The following is a 20123-nucleotide window of genomic DNA, read 5'->3' as shown; positions in this document are numbered from 1 at the left end:
CCGTCACACTCTTTTCCTCTTCTTCCTCCTCTCTTTCTTCCCTTCTTCTTTTTTTCTCCTGTTTCTTTTTCTTCACCTGTCTTCTTTCTTCCTCAGAAGAATCCCTCTCTTCTTCTGAAGAATTCCTCTTTTCTTCTGACTCCTCTTGTTTCTTTTTTGGGCAATCTGGAGACCAATGTCCTTTTTCTTTACAATAATAACAGGTATCTTGACTTTTGTCTTTTTTAGCTCCTGTTTTTTGACGGTCTGGACACTCTGAAGACCAATGCCCTTTCTTCTGACAGATATAGCAAGTATCTTGACTTTTATCTCTAAAGGAAGGAGAGTAGTCCGTCGGCTGGTCTGAAGAGAATTTTCTAATGACCCCTCGCAAAGCTCTGACGAAACGTTCCATCTGGTCAGTCTCTTCCATCGTTGTGCTCGGCTTGAGAGTGAAATGAATAGTGAAAGGACAAGACACACACCCTTTTATATACGCTGGTCTGCTATGACTATAAAGTAGTTTATGGTGTTTGAACTTGAGTCATTTGACTTTTTGCTTTCAAGATGAAACGATCCCATTCATTCGAGAAGAAAGAAGAAGAAAGTAAGAGGCAGAAACGTGATCTATCGCCTCGTACCAGGGCTGAAATCTTGGCACAAATTCATGCCAGTGATTTTGAAGAGGACATGAGTGAACCAGAATCCGAACCCTCTAAACCAAGTTTACCACCCTTAGTCAACCCTGAAAAGTAATATTCCATTCGAGAGACCGAAAAGCGCTCCTCTAGAAAATTTAGAACCACGGCTTACAAATACACGGTGAAGTTTAAAGATTTCAAGGCTGAAGTGCCGTTAGAGAAAGCAGAAGTGTTCATCACTGAGGTGTGGGATTCTTTGCTCACTGCACTCAAGCGACAATGTCAACCCAAAGAAGACGATCGCTTGAGACTTTCCATACAACACGACGGTTTGAAATCCCCTGTTTGGATCGAGTTTAGCACCCCTGCAGAATTAACTGCTTCCAAAGTCATGGACAAGATTCAACACGTACAACAATCTAATGATCAGTTTGACATCACCGATGGTAAAGCCACACTGGACATGACCCACGTCTCTCCTCCTCAAGGGACTGGACGCAAAAAGATGTTATTGGTGGACGACCTTCGCAACACCAAAACAAGTCTCGTCCGAATTAAGAACCCTCATGACCAGATGTGTTTAGCTCGTGCCATCGTGGTGGGACGAACCTATGCCAACAAGAACGACACGGTAGAATGGAAAAGAACCTGGAAAACTATTCAACGTTCCGACCGAGCCAAACAACGAAATGAAGCAGAACTCCTGTTACAACAAGCCGGACTGTCCAAAGACACACCCTGTGGCATTCCTGAGATGCAAAAATTGCAAGATGCCCTAGCTCCACGCTACACCTTGAAAGTGCACCCTCAAGAAGTGCGCGGACCTCTGTTGTTTCGAGGCCAAGACTTTAAGGACGGAAAATACATTCACCTTTATCATCACGATGAACATTTCGATACCATTACCAGTATCACCGGATTCCTGAAATACAGTTATTACTGTGAGAAATGTGACCATGGTTATAATAATCGAGAGCAACACAAGCATTGTGGATCGAAATGCTCAGGATGTTTGGCCTCTTCACCCTGTCTGAGCGAAGAACCAGTGCCTTGTTCAACTTGTCTGCGCACGTTTGTCAGCCCTACCTGTTACCAACAACATCTGAAAACGCAAGGTTCACAGAAGAAATGCGCTTGTCAACTCCTGAGATTGTGCCCTACGTGTGGACAAGGCATACGTACCAATAGTGCCAAGGCACACGTATGTTCAGGAAAGAAAAAATGTCACATTTGTCACCACATCGTGGACTTGAAACATCAATGTTACGTGCAAAAATACCAACCCCCACCAGAGAAAGAGGACGGTCACAAGAAGAAAGGCAATTTCATCTTTTTCGATTTCGAATGCATGCAAGAGACTGGCATTCACATTCCTAATTTCTGCGTGGCTCATCGAGCGTGCGAGAAGTGCATTCAAGAACCTATCTTCAGTCATTGCCCTCACTGCAGCAAGATTCCCGGAGGGCGTGAAAAAATCTTTCGGGGACCAAACACGTTAGCCGATTTTGCCCAATGGGTCTTAGACCCCGTCGACAAGACGTGGAGCCAAGAGGACATCGAACGTTACGGAGATTGTCATCGTCATGCCACGGTGATGGCTCACAATTTCTCCGGATACGATGGACAGTTTCTTTTGAGGTACTATACGGAACAAGGCACCGAGCGTCCTAAAGTGACTTTGAACGGAGCCAAAATCATTTTCATGCAAGTGGGACAAGTGCAGTTTAAAGATTCGATGAGTTACTTGGCTATGCCTTTGAGTCGAATGCCTAAAACGTTTGGAATGACAGAAATGGCTAAAGGGTACTTTCCACACTTTTTCAATACGGAAGCCAATCAACACGCCGTTCTACCCCATTTGCCCGAGGCTCACTATTACGACCCCGACAACATGCGTACCGAACAACGAGAAGCTTTCTACGCTTGGTACCAGGCTCACGCCTCGGACCCTTTCGACTTTCAGGAAGAAATGTTAAAGTATTGTCGTTCCGACGTGGACATTTTACGACGTTGCTGTGGAAAATTTCGAGAACTGTTCATGGAACACGGAGGGGTCGATCCTTTGAAAGAAGCTTGCACCATTGCCAAAGCGTGTTCCTTAGTGTATCGACAACGATTCATGCCTGAAAACACCGTGGCTGTCATCAGTCCTCAAACGACCCACTTTGTCAAGCGTCAATACTCGGTCAAAGCCCTACGTTGGTTACATTACTTGTGCGACAAGGAAGACAAGTGGATTCAGCATGCTCGCAACGGAGGGGGCGAAAAGACCATCGGAACGTATTCGGTCGATGGCTGGGACTTAGAAAACCCCAAGATCGTGTACGAGTTTAACGGTTGCTTATTTCACGGATGTCCTGTTTGTTACCCTGACCGTGGCACTAAAAATCAGTTTTTGCAACGAACCATGGAAGACTTGTACCAGGACACTTGTCAGCGACGCCTAAAGTTAGAACAGGAAGGATACCAAGTGGTGGAAATGTGGGAACACGAGTACGATCACCGTATCAAAACCGATCCCGAGTTTAAACGCCTCGTGGAAAGTTACCAGTTCATGGACCCGCTGAACCCGAGGGATAGTTTGTACGGAGGAAGGACCAATGCCACCTGTTTGCTGTACCAAGCCGACGAAGAGAAAGGAGAAGAAATCAAATACTTGGACGTGTGTTCGCTGTATCCCTACGTGTGCAAATATTGTCGCTTTCCTACAGGGCACCCGCAATTGCTGACGGAACACATCGACCTGGTCAACATTCGACAATACGAAGGCTTGATCAAGTGTAAAGTTTTGCCTCCCACGAACCTCTACCATCCCGTCTTACCTCACCATTGTCAAGGCAAACTGATGTTTCCATTGTGCCGTACTTGTGCCGAAACGTGCAACCAAGACCAACCTTGTCATCACAGCCAGGAAGAACGGGCCTTGACGGGAACCTGGGTCAGCGTAGAATTGTTCAAAGCTCTGGACATGGGATACGAACTGTTAGAAGTATACGAGATTTGCCACTTTCCCAAGACACAACAGTACCGCAAGGGTGATCCCAGTCAGAAAGGCATTTTCGCCGACTACGTGGATGCCTTTTTGAAACTGAAGCAAGAAGCCAGCGGCTATCCTTCCTGGTGTCACACTCCCGAAGACCAAATACAATTCAAAGAGAAATATTACGAACAAGAAGGCATCACTTTAGACCACATCGAGAAAAACGAAGGCAGGCGATCGTTTGCCAAAGTGATGTTAAATTGCTTGTGGGGTAAAATGGCACAACGACCGTGTTTACCCAAGACGGAATATTTGACAGAACCTTCCCGCTACTTCCAGATGATTCACGACAAAACCAAATACATGAAACACGTGGACGTCGTTCGAGAGAATTTGATCTTGGTCAATTACGAAGAAGATCTGGACTTTGTACAAGACGATCCTTTTGGAAATGTCATCATTGCGGCTTACGTGACAGCCCATGCTCGCTTAAAATTGTACGAAGCTTTAGAACTGTTAGAAGAACGCGTCCTGTACTTTGACACGGACAGTTGCATTTACATCCATCACCCGATTCAGCATCACCCTGACATCGAAGGAGACCGTTTAGGAGCCTGGACAGACGAGCATCCCGACGACAAGATTCTAAGTTTCGTCAGTGGCGGTCCCAAAAATTACGGCTACGAATACCGGGACAAACAAGGAGAAGTGCACACGACGTGCAAAATGAAAGGACTGACTCTGAATTATCGTACCAGTCGTGTGGTCAACTTTGGGGTATTGAAAGAAGCCTTGCAATCGGGAGAGGATGGAAACTTTAAAGTGACCACCTATCAACCGAACAAGATTGTACGTTTACCCACTCACCACATCGTCAGTCGACCCTTGGAAAAAGTCTATCAAATCGTGTACCAGAAGCGAGTTCGACTTCCCAATCATTTCACCTTACCGTACGGTCACGTCGGTATTGGTCTGTATATAAAAAAGGAACCCTAGGCAAGATCGATAGTTCATTGTGACTACCAAGACCGAGCGAACAAGATGAATACTTTGAAAAAGACATCGTTTCAGTTTGGGGATTGTAAAAAAGTTGTATCTTCCTCTAGTGTGACTAATACTGGATGGATAAGACCCAGGCATTGCGACGGAAAATGTCCGGAAGGAAACTGCGATTGTCCATGTGGTTACCATTGTAATTGCGTAACGGAGTTTGCAGACGAGTGCGATTGTGAGCCTTGCGATGGGACCGATGCTGTACGTTGTGACCTGAGCGATGCCGTAAAGCATCATGGGAACTTTGTTCTCACTGCCCCTGTCATGGAAAGTGATGCTGTGCGTGTCAAACCTGAGGGATGCGAAAGCGATGCCGCTCGTCCTCTTAGACATTTTACCGGGTTTAAAGGGGAATGTTCACCTTCACGTCTACCCCCCTACGGATGTCATCCAGCCCTGAGCAAACTCCTGTTCCTGTCACCCAACCCTCATCGAAACGAACCTGTGAAAAACGAATATTCGTTTCCTGTGCGTTTGTCGGAATACTGCGACTTTGAAAATCGTCTTCAATCGTTCAAAGGAAAATGGCCAAAGTATCTGGGAGGACCGACCCCCGAAGAATTAGCCAGAGCCGGATTTTTCTACTTGGGCGAAGGAGATAAAGTCAAGTGCTTCAGTTGCGGTGTGTCACTTCACCACTGGGAACCGCAAGATTCGGCCTTCGTTGAACATGCTCGATGGTCACCGAATTGTCATTACTTACCCTTAGTGGGACCGAGACATTGAAGTAACTTTTTACCATAATCATCTGTTCATGGATACTTTACAAGAGAACATTCGTGCTTTGCCTGTGGAGTTGAGAGAACGCATTTATCGAGAACTGGTCAAAATACAAGTGAAACGTAAAGAACAATTGCATCCGTTACGTCACCGGTGTTTGAACCACTGGTACCTGAAGGCTATACAAGGACTGATTGAGTTGAAAGTGTTCCATTGGACAGACATTGATCAACGACCTCCTGGTTATAAAAAGGATTGGTTTGGTATTGACGATTCTATCTACTACATTGTAAACGTACTGCATCGAATTCCAGAGGAAGAGTTAACGAATTACCAACATCTTGAACACAATGTCAACTTGGTGAAAGAGGAAACTTCTGAACGAATTGTAATGTGTAGATTAGTGACTCAACGATTTAAATTCGACACTGAAGTGAAACCATGTTTGTGCAAAGAGTACATTTCTTGTGTCAGACCAAAGAGGATTTAGTATGACCTATTCATGGATACTTTACAAGAGAACATTCGTGCTTTGCCTGTGGAGTTGAGAGAACGCATTTACCGAGAGCTGGTCAAAATACAAGTGAAACGTAAAGAACAATTGCATCCGATACGTCACCAGATCTTTAACCACTGGTACCTGAAGGGTATAAGAGAACTGATTCGTCAGAAATTCTTTCAATGGTCAGACATTGTTCAAAACTTTGAGGTCGCTAATGATCGACATGTTCATGATTATGGTTACTTCGAGATTCACCTAGTGCAATGCATTGAGGAAGACAAGTTAAAGGATTACCAACATATTTTACGTGGAATCTACTTAGAGGAAGAGGAAACACCTAAACGAACTCTAACGTTTCGGTTACAGTATGCAAGATTTAGATTCCCTACTGGAGAACGAAGATCTCTGGCTAGAAAGTACGTCTATTGCATCCGAAAAAAAGAGAATATAAAAACAGGCTGCCATGCCACGGTTTATGTCACATGTCATCCAACAGATTCCGTGGAAGGAACTCAATGACCATATTCAAACCGTGGATCATTACCATCAATTATTACAAGAACTGTATCCATTCAATTTTGGACGACAAGTGGTGTGTGTCTTAGTGACTTGTTTTCTGGGATTTCGTTTACCAGCCGATTCCTTGTGGACTCTTTACGATCAGTACTTACCACCTCCATGGCCTTAAATGGTCACGAAAAACTCCTTTTGTTCAAAGCCTTGCGTTTTCATCTGGATACTTCTCGACCTCAACAGGAAAAAAAGATTCGTCAACTTTTAGCGACCCAAGACGTGTATGACGATGTGTGTGTAGCTTGTGACTTACACCCTCATTGGACAGATGTTCGTGATTGGAAAAAGGGGGGTTTTGAGGTTTGGACCCAAGAAGTGGCCCAGTATGCACAAGAGTTGTTCAAGGAAAAAAGTTACTTTTCAACCTGTGTTAGTGACGGTGCCAGAAGAACCCGTCACCGAGAACAACCACTCGCTTCAGGACAGGACTGTCATGGACATACCTGAAAGGTCATTCCGGGAGGACACTTGTGTGACAATACCTCAAGTAGAGACTGTAAGAACATTACACACTGTCCCTAGGACATCTTCGTTACCCAAAACATGTTGTACAGACACTTGTTTATATTTCACTTTGATTGTTTTGCTGTGTTTTATATTCCTGTACATCACTATTTGGGTTGTATGTATTTTTGTCTTTCGTGTTCATATTTGAAACATTCAATAAACGTGTTCTGAAAAAGTATATAAACTCTTGTCTTGTTTGTTTTTAGTGTCACAAGTGACATTTCTCACACCATGGCTACCTCTGCTGTCTCTGCTCCCTCTTCCTCTACTGTCAAAGTCATTGACGAACACTTAGATCGTGCCAGTTGGGAGGCTTTGTATCTTCGCCATCCCTTTAACATGCTCATTGCTGGACCTAGCGGTTCAGGCAAAACCGAATTCGTCAAACGTTTGATCGAACATAAACATCATTTGATCGATCGACCCCCTCAACGGATCGTGTGGTGTTACAAAGAGTGGCAATCGGCGTACAGCCTCTTGCGAGAAAGTCAAGGCGATTCCATCGTGTTTGTGGAAGGCATTCCTAAAGAAGACGATGGCATCGTCTCTGACTCCCGTCTAACCCATTTGGTCATTTTCGACGACATGTTAGGAGAAGACGAAGAAGAAATTAAATTGTGGTTTACGCGCAAAGGGCATCACCGTAATGCCAGTGTCGTTTACATCACCCAAAATTTGTTTCAACAAAGTAAAGCCCATCGCACCATCAGTCTCAATGCGCATTACGTGGTCTTGTTTAAAAGTCCTCGAGATAAATCGCAAGTGCAAGTCTTAGCCAAACAGTTAGGAACGCCTTGGCTGACTCAGGCGTACGACGATGCCACTCAAACGCCACACGCCTATTTACTCGTCGATTTGAAACCTACGACCCCCGAGGATTTGCGATTTCGTACCCACTTGTTTCACCACTGGTGCCAAGACGGAGGGCCTGTCCTGTACACGTCTCCGTCCTCGACTTCATTTCACTCCCCATGAAAAAAATCTATAAAAACCTCAGACCCTTTTTCGTCTGTCTCACACAGTGTGAACATGACGTCCCTTCAGTCGCATCTTCCCGTCAAATTGATTCGTGCCTTGTATGGCATCAGTCGAGAAAAAGATCCACAAACACGAGCCCGTGTCTTAGAAGCTAGTCTCAAAGAAGTCTTACGATGGTTCACGGTGACGGCACGTCAATTACTCCAAGGAATCATTCAGATTCCTCATCAAACCAAACGCTTTTTCGATCGAAACAAAGTCGCTTTGGTACAACTGGCCGATCCCCGCATCGACACTCAAACCAAAAAACAAATCATTTTGAAACCTGGAGGGAGCGGTACTCTAGGAGGGGTCATCATTCGCTCACTCTTAAGATGGGATCCTAATGCCCCCAAAGTTATCCCCAAGACAAAAGTCCAACGAATCCCCAAGAAGAAAAAGAAAAAGACCAGGTCCCCAAGAAGAATAACTTCTCCAGTGGCAGGACCCTCCTCTTACCAGACACCACCACCATCACCCCGGAAAAAGAAAAGAAGCCCCCAGAAAAAGAAACAGAGAAAAAGTCCCCAGAAAAAGAAAAGTCCACAGAAGAAGAAAACTAGTCGCAAGAGAGGCACTTCGGCCAGGACGCAACCTTACACTCGCAAGCCACGACCTGCCACAGCGTCTCCGGCAGCCTCACGTTTGTCCACTTCTCCGTTGATGTCACCAGGAACTGAAGAGTACTTGGAGACGTTGATCACACCAAGAACTTCTCCGTTGATGACTCCCAAAAGAACTTCCCCAGTGGCAGGACCCTCCAATTTAGCGGCAGTGGCTGCTGCTCACAAAGTACCTTCTCCCAAAATCAAAGTCCATGAAAGATCGGGCATGTTACAAAGTTTACTGGATTTGTCCAAGCAAGAACTGGCTCGATTTAGTCCGTTACGTACCCCTGCACGACGTGTCATGCCTGTCCTCAAACTAATACGCCGTAAAGACAATCAGTGGCGACGCGTTCCAGTATAAAAAAGGCCTGTGACCGAGTAGGGTATCAGTGTTTTTTGGTGCTCCTAAAGACTCAAAGATGTCACCCTCCAGAAAACCCCAAGGAAAGAAAAGGAAAGGACTGCCACCACGTTTAGTCAAACATGGGGACCTGTTATCTGTCCTGTCCAAAGCTTCTCCACCCTTACGAAAAAAACTCATTCAAACGGCTTCCAGAGAGGTCATCGATACCGTGTGCGAATGTTGTTTGAACGTCTTGAAAGGCACGATCCCTTTGTCCAAACACCAGAAACAATGCTTAAGCAAGCATCGTCACGTTCTTCGCCAAATGGTTCGAAAAAAAATTCCCATTCGTCAAAAAAAGAAGATGTTGGTCCAACGTGGAGGCATTTTGCCTCTCTTGTTAGGCCCCATACTGAAAGGAGTCTTGGGAACCATGTTGGGAGGACTGGTGGGAGCAAGATAAAAAGGCCCTCGGAAGTCCCAAGATCTCAGAATCGACCCCTGACAACCCATGGAAGGACGAAAACTAGCTTTAGTGCCTTACAAACGATGGATGGAATACCATCGGTGGCAAGAACAACGCACCCCGCATTTACCTCCCAATCCCAATTTGAGCGAAATGTCCCAGTTACAACACGAATTGCAGTCCTTGATGGATCGCCAAGATTTGTCCGAAACAGAAAAATCGCAAAAGTACGGTCAACTCTTGCAACGATTGCAACTCTTTCACCAGAAAGCTTTAGACGAAACAGCTCTACCCACTCTGAAAGATTTTAAGACCTTGATGAAAAGTCCAGCACCATCACCAGTACCAGTACCAGTACCAGTACCAGTGGTCAAGACAGAAAAAGGAGAAGAAGAAGAGGAAGGGTTTCTAACTCCACCAGAAAAAGTACGCAAGTTAACAACACCACCTACCTCCAGAATTGGATGGATTAAAAAGATGATGGCCACCCCTTCTTCATCACAAGAGAAAAAGAAAGTGAAGACAGAAGTGAAACAAGAACCCATATCCCCTGCACAGACATCCTCCTCCTCTTCGACACCTATTGCTGGTCGCACACGCAAAGCCTTGCAATCCAAGAAAATACCCCAAGAGAAAAAGAGTAGCCTCTTCCAAGAGTGGGTGCCTTATTAACACATCAACCAACACAAAAAATGGAAAAAGTCTTAGCCAGCATTTACTACGATCCCTCCCATCCTGCAGGTTACGCAGGAGTTCAAAAATTGTATCGTGCTGCCAAAACTCGACTGAAAAGTCTCCGTTTACCTCAAGTGCAACGATGGTTACAAGAACAAGCTACCTACACTTTACACAAACCCATTCGACGCAAGTTTGCCAGAAGTCGCACCCGAGTGGAAGGCATCGATCATCAATGGCAAGCCGATTTAGCCGATGTCTCTCATTTGGCCAGCTACAATCGCGGCTACAAATATTTGTTTTGTGTCATCGACGTCTTTTCCAAATTTGCCTGGGTCGTGCCCTTGACTTCCAAATCGAGCAGCGAGTTAGTGCGAGCCCTGCAACGGGTGTTGAAACAAAGCGGTCGTCGCCCTCTTCGATGGCAAACGGACAAAGGCACCGAATTTCTGAACCAAGCTTTCCAAAAAGAATTAAAGAAACGTGACATTCATTTTTTTACCACCGAGAATCCCGAAACCAAAGCCAGCATCGTGGAACGTTTTCAACGTACTTTGAAAGAACGCATGTGGAAATATTTTACGCATCACCACACTCTGAAGTACATCGACATCTTACCGCACCTGGTGCAAGCGTACAACCAATCTTACCATCGAAGCATCGGACGTGCCCCGCAAGAAGTGACTCCCGACAACGAAGTGCTGGTGTTTGAGCGTCTGTTTGGTACGTCCCCGACGAGGGCTGTCCCCAAGAAAAGTGGAGAGTTGACCGTAGGAGATTGGGTGCGCATTGGCAAAACCAAACGCACTTTCGACAAAGGTTACTTACCTAACTGGACGACCGAATTGTTTCGCGTCACTGGACGAGTGCATGGCCGTCATCCTGCCGTCTATAAATTGGAAGACATGAACGGAGAAGTACTCAAAGGAACGTTTTATTTGCCCGAGTTACAACGTGTCACCAAAAAAGAAGACGACGTGTACGACATCGAAAGCATTCTCGAACGCAGAACCCGTAAAGTGGGCAAACGACGTGTCAAAGAAGTCAAAGTACGTTGGAAAGGATATCCACCCAGTTTCGATTCTTGGATCGACGCTTCGCAAGTCATCGACTATAAAAAGAAGAAGTGACCATCATGCCCTTTCACACAGCAGACGCAGCTACGTCGACCAGTCCTTCTTCCCCTAGTTCTTCTGTGCAAGATTTACAAAAACAACCCTTGTGGGTGTGGTGTGGAGAACGTGTGCCTAAAACGCAAATCGTCTTTTTCTGCCAAATCTTCGTGGTGTATTGTGTCATCGGGGCAGCCATCGCCAATTTGAGTTTGCAACAAGGAGACAAACAATTGTGGACCATTTTATTGAGCAGTTGCATCGGTTACCTGCTTCCCAATCCCTCCCTGAAATTCTCCTCGAACGGAAACGTTGTGTCCAGTGCCAGTGCCAGTCACCACTCCAACCACAACCACAACCAGAACCCCATTTTGGACGGAGACACGCCTCTGACATCCACTAACCCCTCGGACAGCCACAGAACTCTGGAATTATGAGTCACCAAAACCAATTTTACTTAACCTTACCCAGTGACAGTTCCATGGAGGTGTTTCCCAACAACACGTTGTGCTGTTACACGGCCAAATTACCTCAGGCCATCCCCTTAGATCACGAAGCCCATTGGGAAGTGGCTTTAGTGGAAATCATTCACCCGACCCAAGTCCTCAATGTCCTTCCCAATCAAAATTTTTTTCATGTGGAAGTTCATGACGAGTCATTGCAACAGGAGTTGAATAAGAAAGTCATATATGACAATAAAACCTATAATGAGAAAACTCAAAAGTGGACCTACCACTTTTTCATTTCCCCAGGCTATTATTTTAGTGGTCAACATTTGGTCAGCACCATAGCCTCCAGGTTTAATGCCGTGTTTGTGAAAGCTTTGGAGCATGTTAACAAAAGTGTCACCATGGAGTACCACAAAACAGCTCGTCGCTTCTCGATGAAATTTGAGCGGAGTAAAATCATGTCCATTTTATTTTGTCCTGAATTGTTTGACATGTTGGGCGGAGACATGAACCTGAGAATGAACATACTCAAGAACAACGAATTACCCATCGTTTACGACAACGAGTCTTTTAGCAAGTTATTTCGTACCCCAGTAGAACTGAACCAAGGACTGAATTTGATGTTCGTGTACTCCGATGTGGTGGAGTATAACGTGGTGGGACACACCTCCGTACCGTTACTGCGTGTCATTCCTTTCAAAGTGGATTCTGCCGCGAACGCTGACGAGGAAGGTGGAAACACTTACCACGTCCACCGCGAATTTGTCCATCCTCACTATTTGCCAGTCAGCAAGTCGTATTTGGACACGGTCAACATTACTATAAAAGGAGATCTGGGACAAAATATTCCATTTACCAAAGGAAAAGTCACGGTGAAACTCCATTTTCGAAAACGGTTCTCTCACGATTCGTAAGTAAGTCATGTATCCAGTGTACCAAGGGGTTGCACGACAGCGAGGACACGGTTTAGGAGACATGTTAAAATCGGCCTTTCGTTCGGTGGCCCCGGTGTTGAAACCGATGGTGACACGCGGATTGCACGCCTTGAAAGATGCGGCACTGACGCAAGGCAAAGAATTTCTCCAAAATGTCATCATCGACAAACAAAACCCTAAAGAAGCCTTCATGAGGGCAGGCAAAAATGTCCTGCTGCAAACGGGTAAAGACATTTTGGGCCGACGAGACACACCTATAAATGCCCTGCACGTTACCGAGTCAGGCATTCAGCAAGGACAAGGCAGAAAGAGACGACGAAGAAAACACCCTTTCACCAGACTTCAAGCTAGAAAAGCCAAGAAAAGAAGAACCGTTCGAGACTTAGACGTTTTCGATTATTGAGACACAGAAAAAATGATGCACCGAGAGTCATGTGCTTGTTCCAAGACGGAACTGGATATGTTTGCCATGCCCCCCACCATGATGACGATGCAAGAATCCCAGTGGGTGGAATTTCATCCCGTCTCCTCTTTGACGGATTCCGCTCCCATCGAGTTCGAAATCAAAGGACAACCCGAAGATTACATCGATCTGAATAGCAGTTACCTGTATTTGAAAGTCAAAGTGATCAAAACTGACAACACCAATCCTGGAGCCAATGATAGGGTAGCGCCCGTCAACAATTTCATGCATTCCTTGTTCAGCGAAGTGGACTTGTACTTGAATAACAAACTGGTCAGCAGCAGCATGGATACTTACCCATATCGTGCCTACTTGGAAAATCTCTTGACGTACGGAAAAGAAGCCAAGAATACTCATCTGGATGCTTGCGTGGTATGGAAACCTGACACGGCAGGTGCAGGCACGTTTAGCGACACAGCCCTGACAGAAGATGACAATCCTCACAATGTGGGGTTTAACACACGTAGAACTAAAATTTTGCAAGGACGTAGTTTAGAACTGATGGATCGTTTGCATTTGGACATGTGGTTACAAGAAAAGTATTTACTGAACGGAGTTGATATTCGCCTGAGACTGAATCGTAGCACTGCCGCTTTCCATTTGATGGCTCATGCCAACGAATACAAAACTGTTATCCAAGAAGCCAGACTTTACGTACGCCGTGTGGAAGTGTTACCTAAAGTGGGAAACGACATCAGTCAGACGTTGAGCAGAACGACCGCCAAGTATCCCATACGACGTGTGGAAGTGAAAACGTTCACCATTCCTGTTGGACAGCGATCCATGATCGAAGATCATCTGTTCCAAGGACAGTTACCCAAGCGTTTGATCGTTGGTATCGTCAGGAATTCAGCTTTCAATGGACTTCACAACGAAAATCCTTTTGAGTTTCGACACTCTAGCGTGTCCAAAATCGAAGTCAGTCGTGACGGCAAGACCTTGTGTACACGACTCTTTGAGCCTAACTTTGCCCAGAACAATTACTTGAGATCGTACTTGTCCCTGTACGAAGCCACCGGACAGTTAGGAACCAATACCAGTCACGGTATTACGTACGAAGATTATGCAGGAGGCTACGCTTTGTGGGCTTTCGATTTCACTCCAGACCAAGGCAGCGACGAGGGACATTTCCACCCTATAAAATCTGGCCAGATTCGTGTGGAAATTCAGTTTGCAAATCGAGACCCTGCTGATCCAACGTTGAACGTGATCCTGTATGCAGAATTTGACAATACGATAGAAATCAACAGTTTGAGAGAAGTCATTCTAGATTACTAGAAGCCATAGAAGACTGTTATCCCTCTTTACCTAGTGAAGAAACTTTGGACATGAAATGTGAGGAGACCGTGGAAGGAGAATCCCAAGACAAAGACGAAGAAATTGTCATGATGAAGTCGAGATGGCCAGAACAAGAAGCCCATTTAGTCTCCTGTTTTGCCAAACACTTGGTCGACAAAATGACGGAATTGATCAAGAAAAATTGTTATGGATGTCAAAACGATCATCCCAGTCAAATTCAACACGATAAATGCCTGATGTTGAGTCAAGAAGAAAAATTGGACGAGTATCTGGACGAAGCTTGGAGTCTCATCTCAAACAAAGACGTGTTGCACCAGTGGTATAAAGACTTGCGTGAACATTCTTGTCCACCATTAACCACTCAAGAGATCCATCGTATCGAAGCTCTCCTGAATCAGAGTGAGGAAACAGAACGAATAACCGTTTATTCGTCAGACATTTTCAAGCAAAAAGTCAGGATCGAATTGACGACTTATTATTACCTGTGAAGAAGAAAAAAAACACAAATCAATGGATACCTGGGAACTTTATTACCTTTTGAACCATAGTTCGTATACGGCTTCTTGGAATCCTGTCGTCTGTGCTAAAGATGAACTCCCTCATCGCAAACCTAAAGACCATCAAGCTTACGTGATCAACACGGACGAAAGTCATCTCCCAGGAACCCACTGGGTAGCCGTCTACTTTCCTCAAGAAGGATGTGTGGAATATTTCGATTCGTACGGATTGCCCCCTTTGGAAGACGATATCATCGACTTTATGAGAAGAAATGCTCAAACCACCCGATTCAATAACGTGAAATTACAAGGCACAGATTCCTTGGTGTGTGGACAGTACTGTGTGTATTTTCTGCATCATCGCAGCCTGGGCTATTCCTTAGAACATTTAGTGACTCATTTTGATCCTCGTTCTTCTGCTAGAAACGATGTGAAAGTAGATCGATGGTTTTGTGACCATTATGCTTATCTTTTGTCTCAAGCTAGGAAACGTAGTGTCCATCAATGGCCTAATGATTTCCAACAGTGGAAATCACAATTTCATTCACAACGTTGTCAGCCTTGTTTAAAGTAGATTGTATTTGAAGAAAAAAATGTTTGTGATTTGAAAAAAATTGTTAGATGTTATAGTGTTGGATTAATGTTAAAAAATGTTAGAGTTGTTGTTGTTTAGTGTTAAGTGATTTTTGAATAAAAATGTTGTGTTTTGAAAAAAATGCCTTTGTGGTTTGTTTAGCTATAAGAATATTGGATTGATGCTCTTTCATTTCTTACTATCCCACTCATGAACGTTGCGGCTCGAAAACCGTGTGGGGGATGTTTTCCTTCACGTCCGCGCTTTAACTTTAAGAACCGGGTTGTTCCCAGTCTAGCCATCCATTGTCGACTCATCCTCCTAAGAAGATGTGCTCCAAACTAGCTAAGCTCAACGAAGCCTACGTGAATTTGCATAGGGTCAGACACAGTCTGATACCGAAGCCAGAAGAAATAGAGAATGTGAGAATGTTAAAAATCACTGAAGACCTGATAGAAGAGCTCTTCAGAGAAGAAATGAACAAGGAGAAAGAAGAATGGACAGAGAAGTACAGACTTCAGAGACAGCAGCAACAGCAGCAACAACAACAGCAGCAGCAACAACCTGAAGCTGACAGAGGCTTTGTCGATTGTCGTATCGACACCAAAGAATTCTTCTTCTCTTTCCGAAGAAGCAGACCTATTGCCAGAAAGTCTATCCTCAGAGGACATCGCATTCTTAGAAACTAAAAAAGAATGCCATAGCAAAACAAAAAACAGCCCTTTTCAGGGCTACCCAATACTCTAGAAAAGAAATAACTATTAATTTGCCAATGTGTGTAGGTAGAGTAGTGTGAAAATAAACACTAATTCTTTCTTAAAGAATGTGAGGGTATGAGTTTGTGTGTTTGTGTAATTGTGTTTGTAAGTGAAAAAATAGATTGATGTGTATAGTAGATTAAAATGATGTTAGTTTTTTGGCTGTTTGAGGTGTATATTTGGGGTTAGATTGGATTGCCTTGCGTATGTGGATAGTCTATTGAAGTGATGGGTAGCATAAAAACGTGAGTGTTTCTTTTAGGTCCGCGCGTTGTTGTTGTTTCTTGGTCATGATCTAGGTAAGATGAATTTTATGTTTTTAGGGGATGTTTTCCTTCACGTCCGCGCTTTCAGTATAAAATGAAACTCGTTCGGCAGTTCAGCTACCCTTGTTGATTGATCAACACCAAAAATGAACACGAGACTGGAGAAACTGTTGGAACTTCATGTGCATCTGGAATATGCCAGGCGCATATTAAATGAACTGGCCGCTGAAGCCATTGTCGAGGAGGGAAGGATAAGAGAGGAGGAAAGAAGAAAAAAAGAAGAGGAGGAAAGAAGATATAAAGAAGAGGAGGAGGAAAAGGAGAGAAGAAAAAATTTCAGAATCCCAGAGAGTGAAAATTGGGATTCTGAAGCGACATATCCTGCCTCTGCTCTCTCCCCCCAAAAGGTAAAAAGTAACTGGGGGATAAGATGTGTATGTGGCGCCAGGCCTGGAAGGTGCCACCATTAACCAGGTGTCCATGAAGTTCCAAACAAAAACAGCCCTTTTCAGGGCTAACCAATACTCTAGAAAAGAAATAACTATTAATTTGCCAATGTGTGTAGGTAGAGTAGTGTGAAAATAAACACTAACTCTTTATTAATAGTGGAAGTGTATGTGTTTGTGTGTTTGTAAGAGCTCAGGTATGTTTGTGTGAATAGTAGATTATGGGTTTCTTAGCAAATGTGGAGAGTATAGTTAGGGTTATATTATATAAAATGAGAAAGTAGGGGGATGTTTTCCTTCACGTCCGCGCGATGTTGGTCATCATCTAGGTAAGATCCATTTTATGTTTTAGGGGGATGTTTTCCTTCACGTTCGCGCTTTTCGTATAAGAACCCACAGTATTAGTTGTTCAAACCATTCTGCAAAGAATACAAAGAAGAAGATGGCGTCAAACCAAATGGACAAATTACAAACCTTGCAAGACGTTTTAGACAACTTAGGAATAATGGAACAGATGCTAATAAGACTGGTTGAAGACCATTATTCCTATAGTCCCCATCGTGTGAAGATGGAAATTAACAATTTAAGGAAAGCAAAGGACAAGATTAGTGGTGTCATGAAAGAGATCAAGGAGGAGAAGGAGGATGAAGAGGAAAAGATAAGAATAAGAACATGGAACGAAAAAATTGAAAAAGAAGAGGAAAATGAGAAGAGGAAGAAAGAAGAAGAAGAGGAGGAAGAGAAGAAAGAAGAGAAGGAGAAAAAAAAGAAGAGAAAGAGTGTTGGAGCTAAAATAAGAAGTTGGTGGAGGAAAAGAAGAAATTAGAAGAAGAAAACCCAAAGGCCCTTTTCAGGGCCAGCCATATTTCTCGAAAAGAGATAGCCTTTTGAATTGCCTACCCCTTTTTTTAAAAAAATTTAAAGAAAAAATCCCATGTTAAATTCCCCTTGTCCGTAGAGTGACCCACTATTTATTCCCATGTTAAATCCCCTTGTCGGTAGAGTGCCCCACGATTTTTCGCCATGTTAAATTTCCATTGTCGGTAGAGTGCCCCAGGGGTGTTTTTAATGGTAATTCCCATTGTCGGTAGGGTGCCCCCATTCACTACTGTTGAGGTAGACAGCAGGTTTTGTACACTCGTCACGGTTCCTAATTGCGCCTGTAAACGTTAACTCGCTGGACTCAGCATGGCATCGCCCACAGTATGCTTTTTCCATCTTGTTTGGAATACAGAAAACATTTGATCATAAGAAGCGAGTCATAACCACGCTGATTGTGCAACACCACAGGAATACAATCAGGTCGCGTGAGATGTAAATTGCAATAATTATGTGGGGCTTCTCTGTATTTTCCCGTAGAATGATCGTTTCTGTTTCTGGCCATCTAATGGTAATCCGCAATCAACCGCGTTGGCAAAATCCAATCTGTCCTCATCTGTTATCAGCATAGGATGATTAATCGTGTCAAGCGTTCCAGCTTCTCTCAGCAGCGCGTCAATAAATTTGGTAACGCAATCAGGACCGCAATACAACACCAGACTATTCCGGCTTAACGTGGAAGACCTTGTAAGCAAAACCACAGGGAACGTGCTCATGGTATTTTCTCCACATTGATTTATCAGCATAATTTTTAACAACCGCTATCGATATCAGCAATGACTCAAAATCAGCGTAAATCACCGCTGGCACAGGGGTGGTTCTTTCGAAGTGTTCAAAAGGCAACAATATGCTCGTTTGTATGTTTGTTTGGTTTTTGTTGTTTTGTTTTGTTTTTTTTGTCTCGCTTTGGCGTCTTTGGAAATATGCTCTCCGTACAGCCTAGTTTTTGATTATTCAACCGCTCAACATCCGTTTATCCGTGTAAGCATCGTCGACAGTAATATCTGTATACTCTTTTCCGTCTTGATGATGAAGTAAACCATACAAGTTTTTGATCCAACAGCGGTGTCCTCGGTCCTTATCCTGTCCAGTGTACGGCAGGTTGACCTCAGTCGTGTTATCTGAACTTGCGTATTTTGATATCAGTTGTTTTGACATACAAATTACTTGTATTTTGTGCCTTCGTGGGTTCATTGTGACTTGACGGAATCGTTATTGTCCATACACGTGAGTAACCAATTTTCGTTTCTTTAAATCTATTTTCGTGTTCATTTACAGTTTAGCCTACTAAGAGGGACTACTTACAGATGAAATTAAAACGATCGGTAAATGGTTATAGTGGTCCAAAAGACAGTGCAAGACATCTACCATGACAGTTACGATGAGGGAGTAGCGGGTTCAAAAGACAGAGTGCCAAACATCGACCATGACAGTTACGATGTGGGAGTAGCAGGAGTTTACGTAGCCAACCCCACATCTTAACTATCAAGGTCAGCGTCTTACACTGTAGGCTTGAGAATTCAATTGTTTTAATGTCAGTCTTTCAATCCCCTCCTCTCAATCACTATATTCATTTACCTATAGTTTTAAATTACTTTGTAATAAGCCGCAGTGAAAATGCTGTTCAACGAAGCCCCGATATTCTTCTTGGCAGATTTGGAGTTAACCATCTTTATTTTCAAACCTAGTCAAAGAAAGAATTATTTATCTGTAGAAAAACTATAATGATTTGTTATCTGATTTTGTCAAATCAATTTATTAAATTTTCTCAATAAAATATAAATCAACGTTTTTATTTCATTTTAAAGGCAAGCAGTGTGGATGCCTTCCGACTCAATGTTTACATTAGTTACTTTGCACGTGACTACAGAAGTATAAAGTATTTAAAATTTATACCGAAATAAAGCTCAGCTGGTCTGATCACATCATGTACTGACCAATGGAAATATTCCCAACATTTATCAAATGATGCAACTGCAATTTTGAGACTTAAATGTTTTTCTTTTCCGGGTTTATCGTGGTATAAACTTTCAGTTGCCGACTCGCAAGGCTTACATAAGGCCCTTCGGGTGTTATTTGCCGTGTGTTTCGGCAAACTTACAGTTTCTACCACGATAGGTTCATCGGGTAATTGTATTGAGCATTCAGACAGTTTTCACAAATGGAAGTATGTATGAAACCCATGTATTGATTTTTCTAACTCAAATATAGTTTTCTCCAATAAATGCCAGCAACATATTAGGATATTAGTCCACATCCTGATTTTCCATCCATACTGCCTGGTTGAACCGATTTTGCTAAAATTCCGTATCACACTGTATTCTCCATCTATTCAATGAATCATTATTTGTATGGCTTTTATGTAGAAGTTCTTTTCTGTA

The 20123-nt window shown here is 43.7% G+C and overlaps 1 protein-coding gene across 1 annotated transcript in view; it reads left to right on the top strand.

The window, feature by feature from the left end:
- The window catches only part of LOC149805489 (uncharacterized), a 235594-nt gene extending 216229 nt beyond the window's left edge, over window positions 1-19365 (top strand). Inside the window, exon 6 of the mRNA XM_089950083.1 lies at window positions 19021-19365. Coding sequence (XP_089806209.1) covers window positions 19021-19053 — 33 coding nt within the window. The 3' untranslated portion in view covers window positions 19054-19365. The remainder of the gene's footprint in view (window positions 1-19020) is intronic.
- The last annotated feature ends 758 nt before the right edge of the window (window positions 19366-20123 follow it).

This window comes from Sinohyriopsis cumingii, chromosome 2 (assembly GCF_028554795.1).
Source record: "Sinohyriopsis cumingii isolate HCF-2022 chromosome 2, ASM2855479v2, whole genome shotgun sequence".
Lineage (NCBI taxonomy): Eukaryota > Metazoa > Mollusca > Bivalvia > Unionida > Unionidae > Sinohyriopsis > Sinohyriopsis cumingii.
The sequence above is the reverse complement of the archived record's forward strand: the minus strand, read 5'-3'. Positions and strand labels throughout refer to the sequence as shown.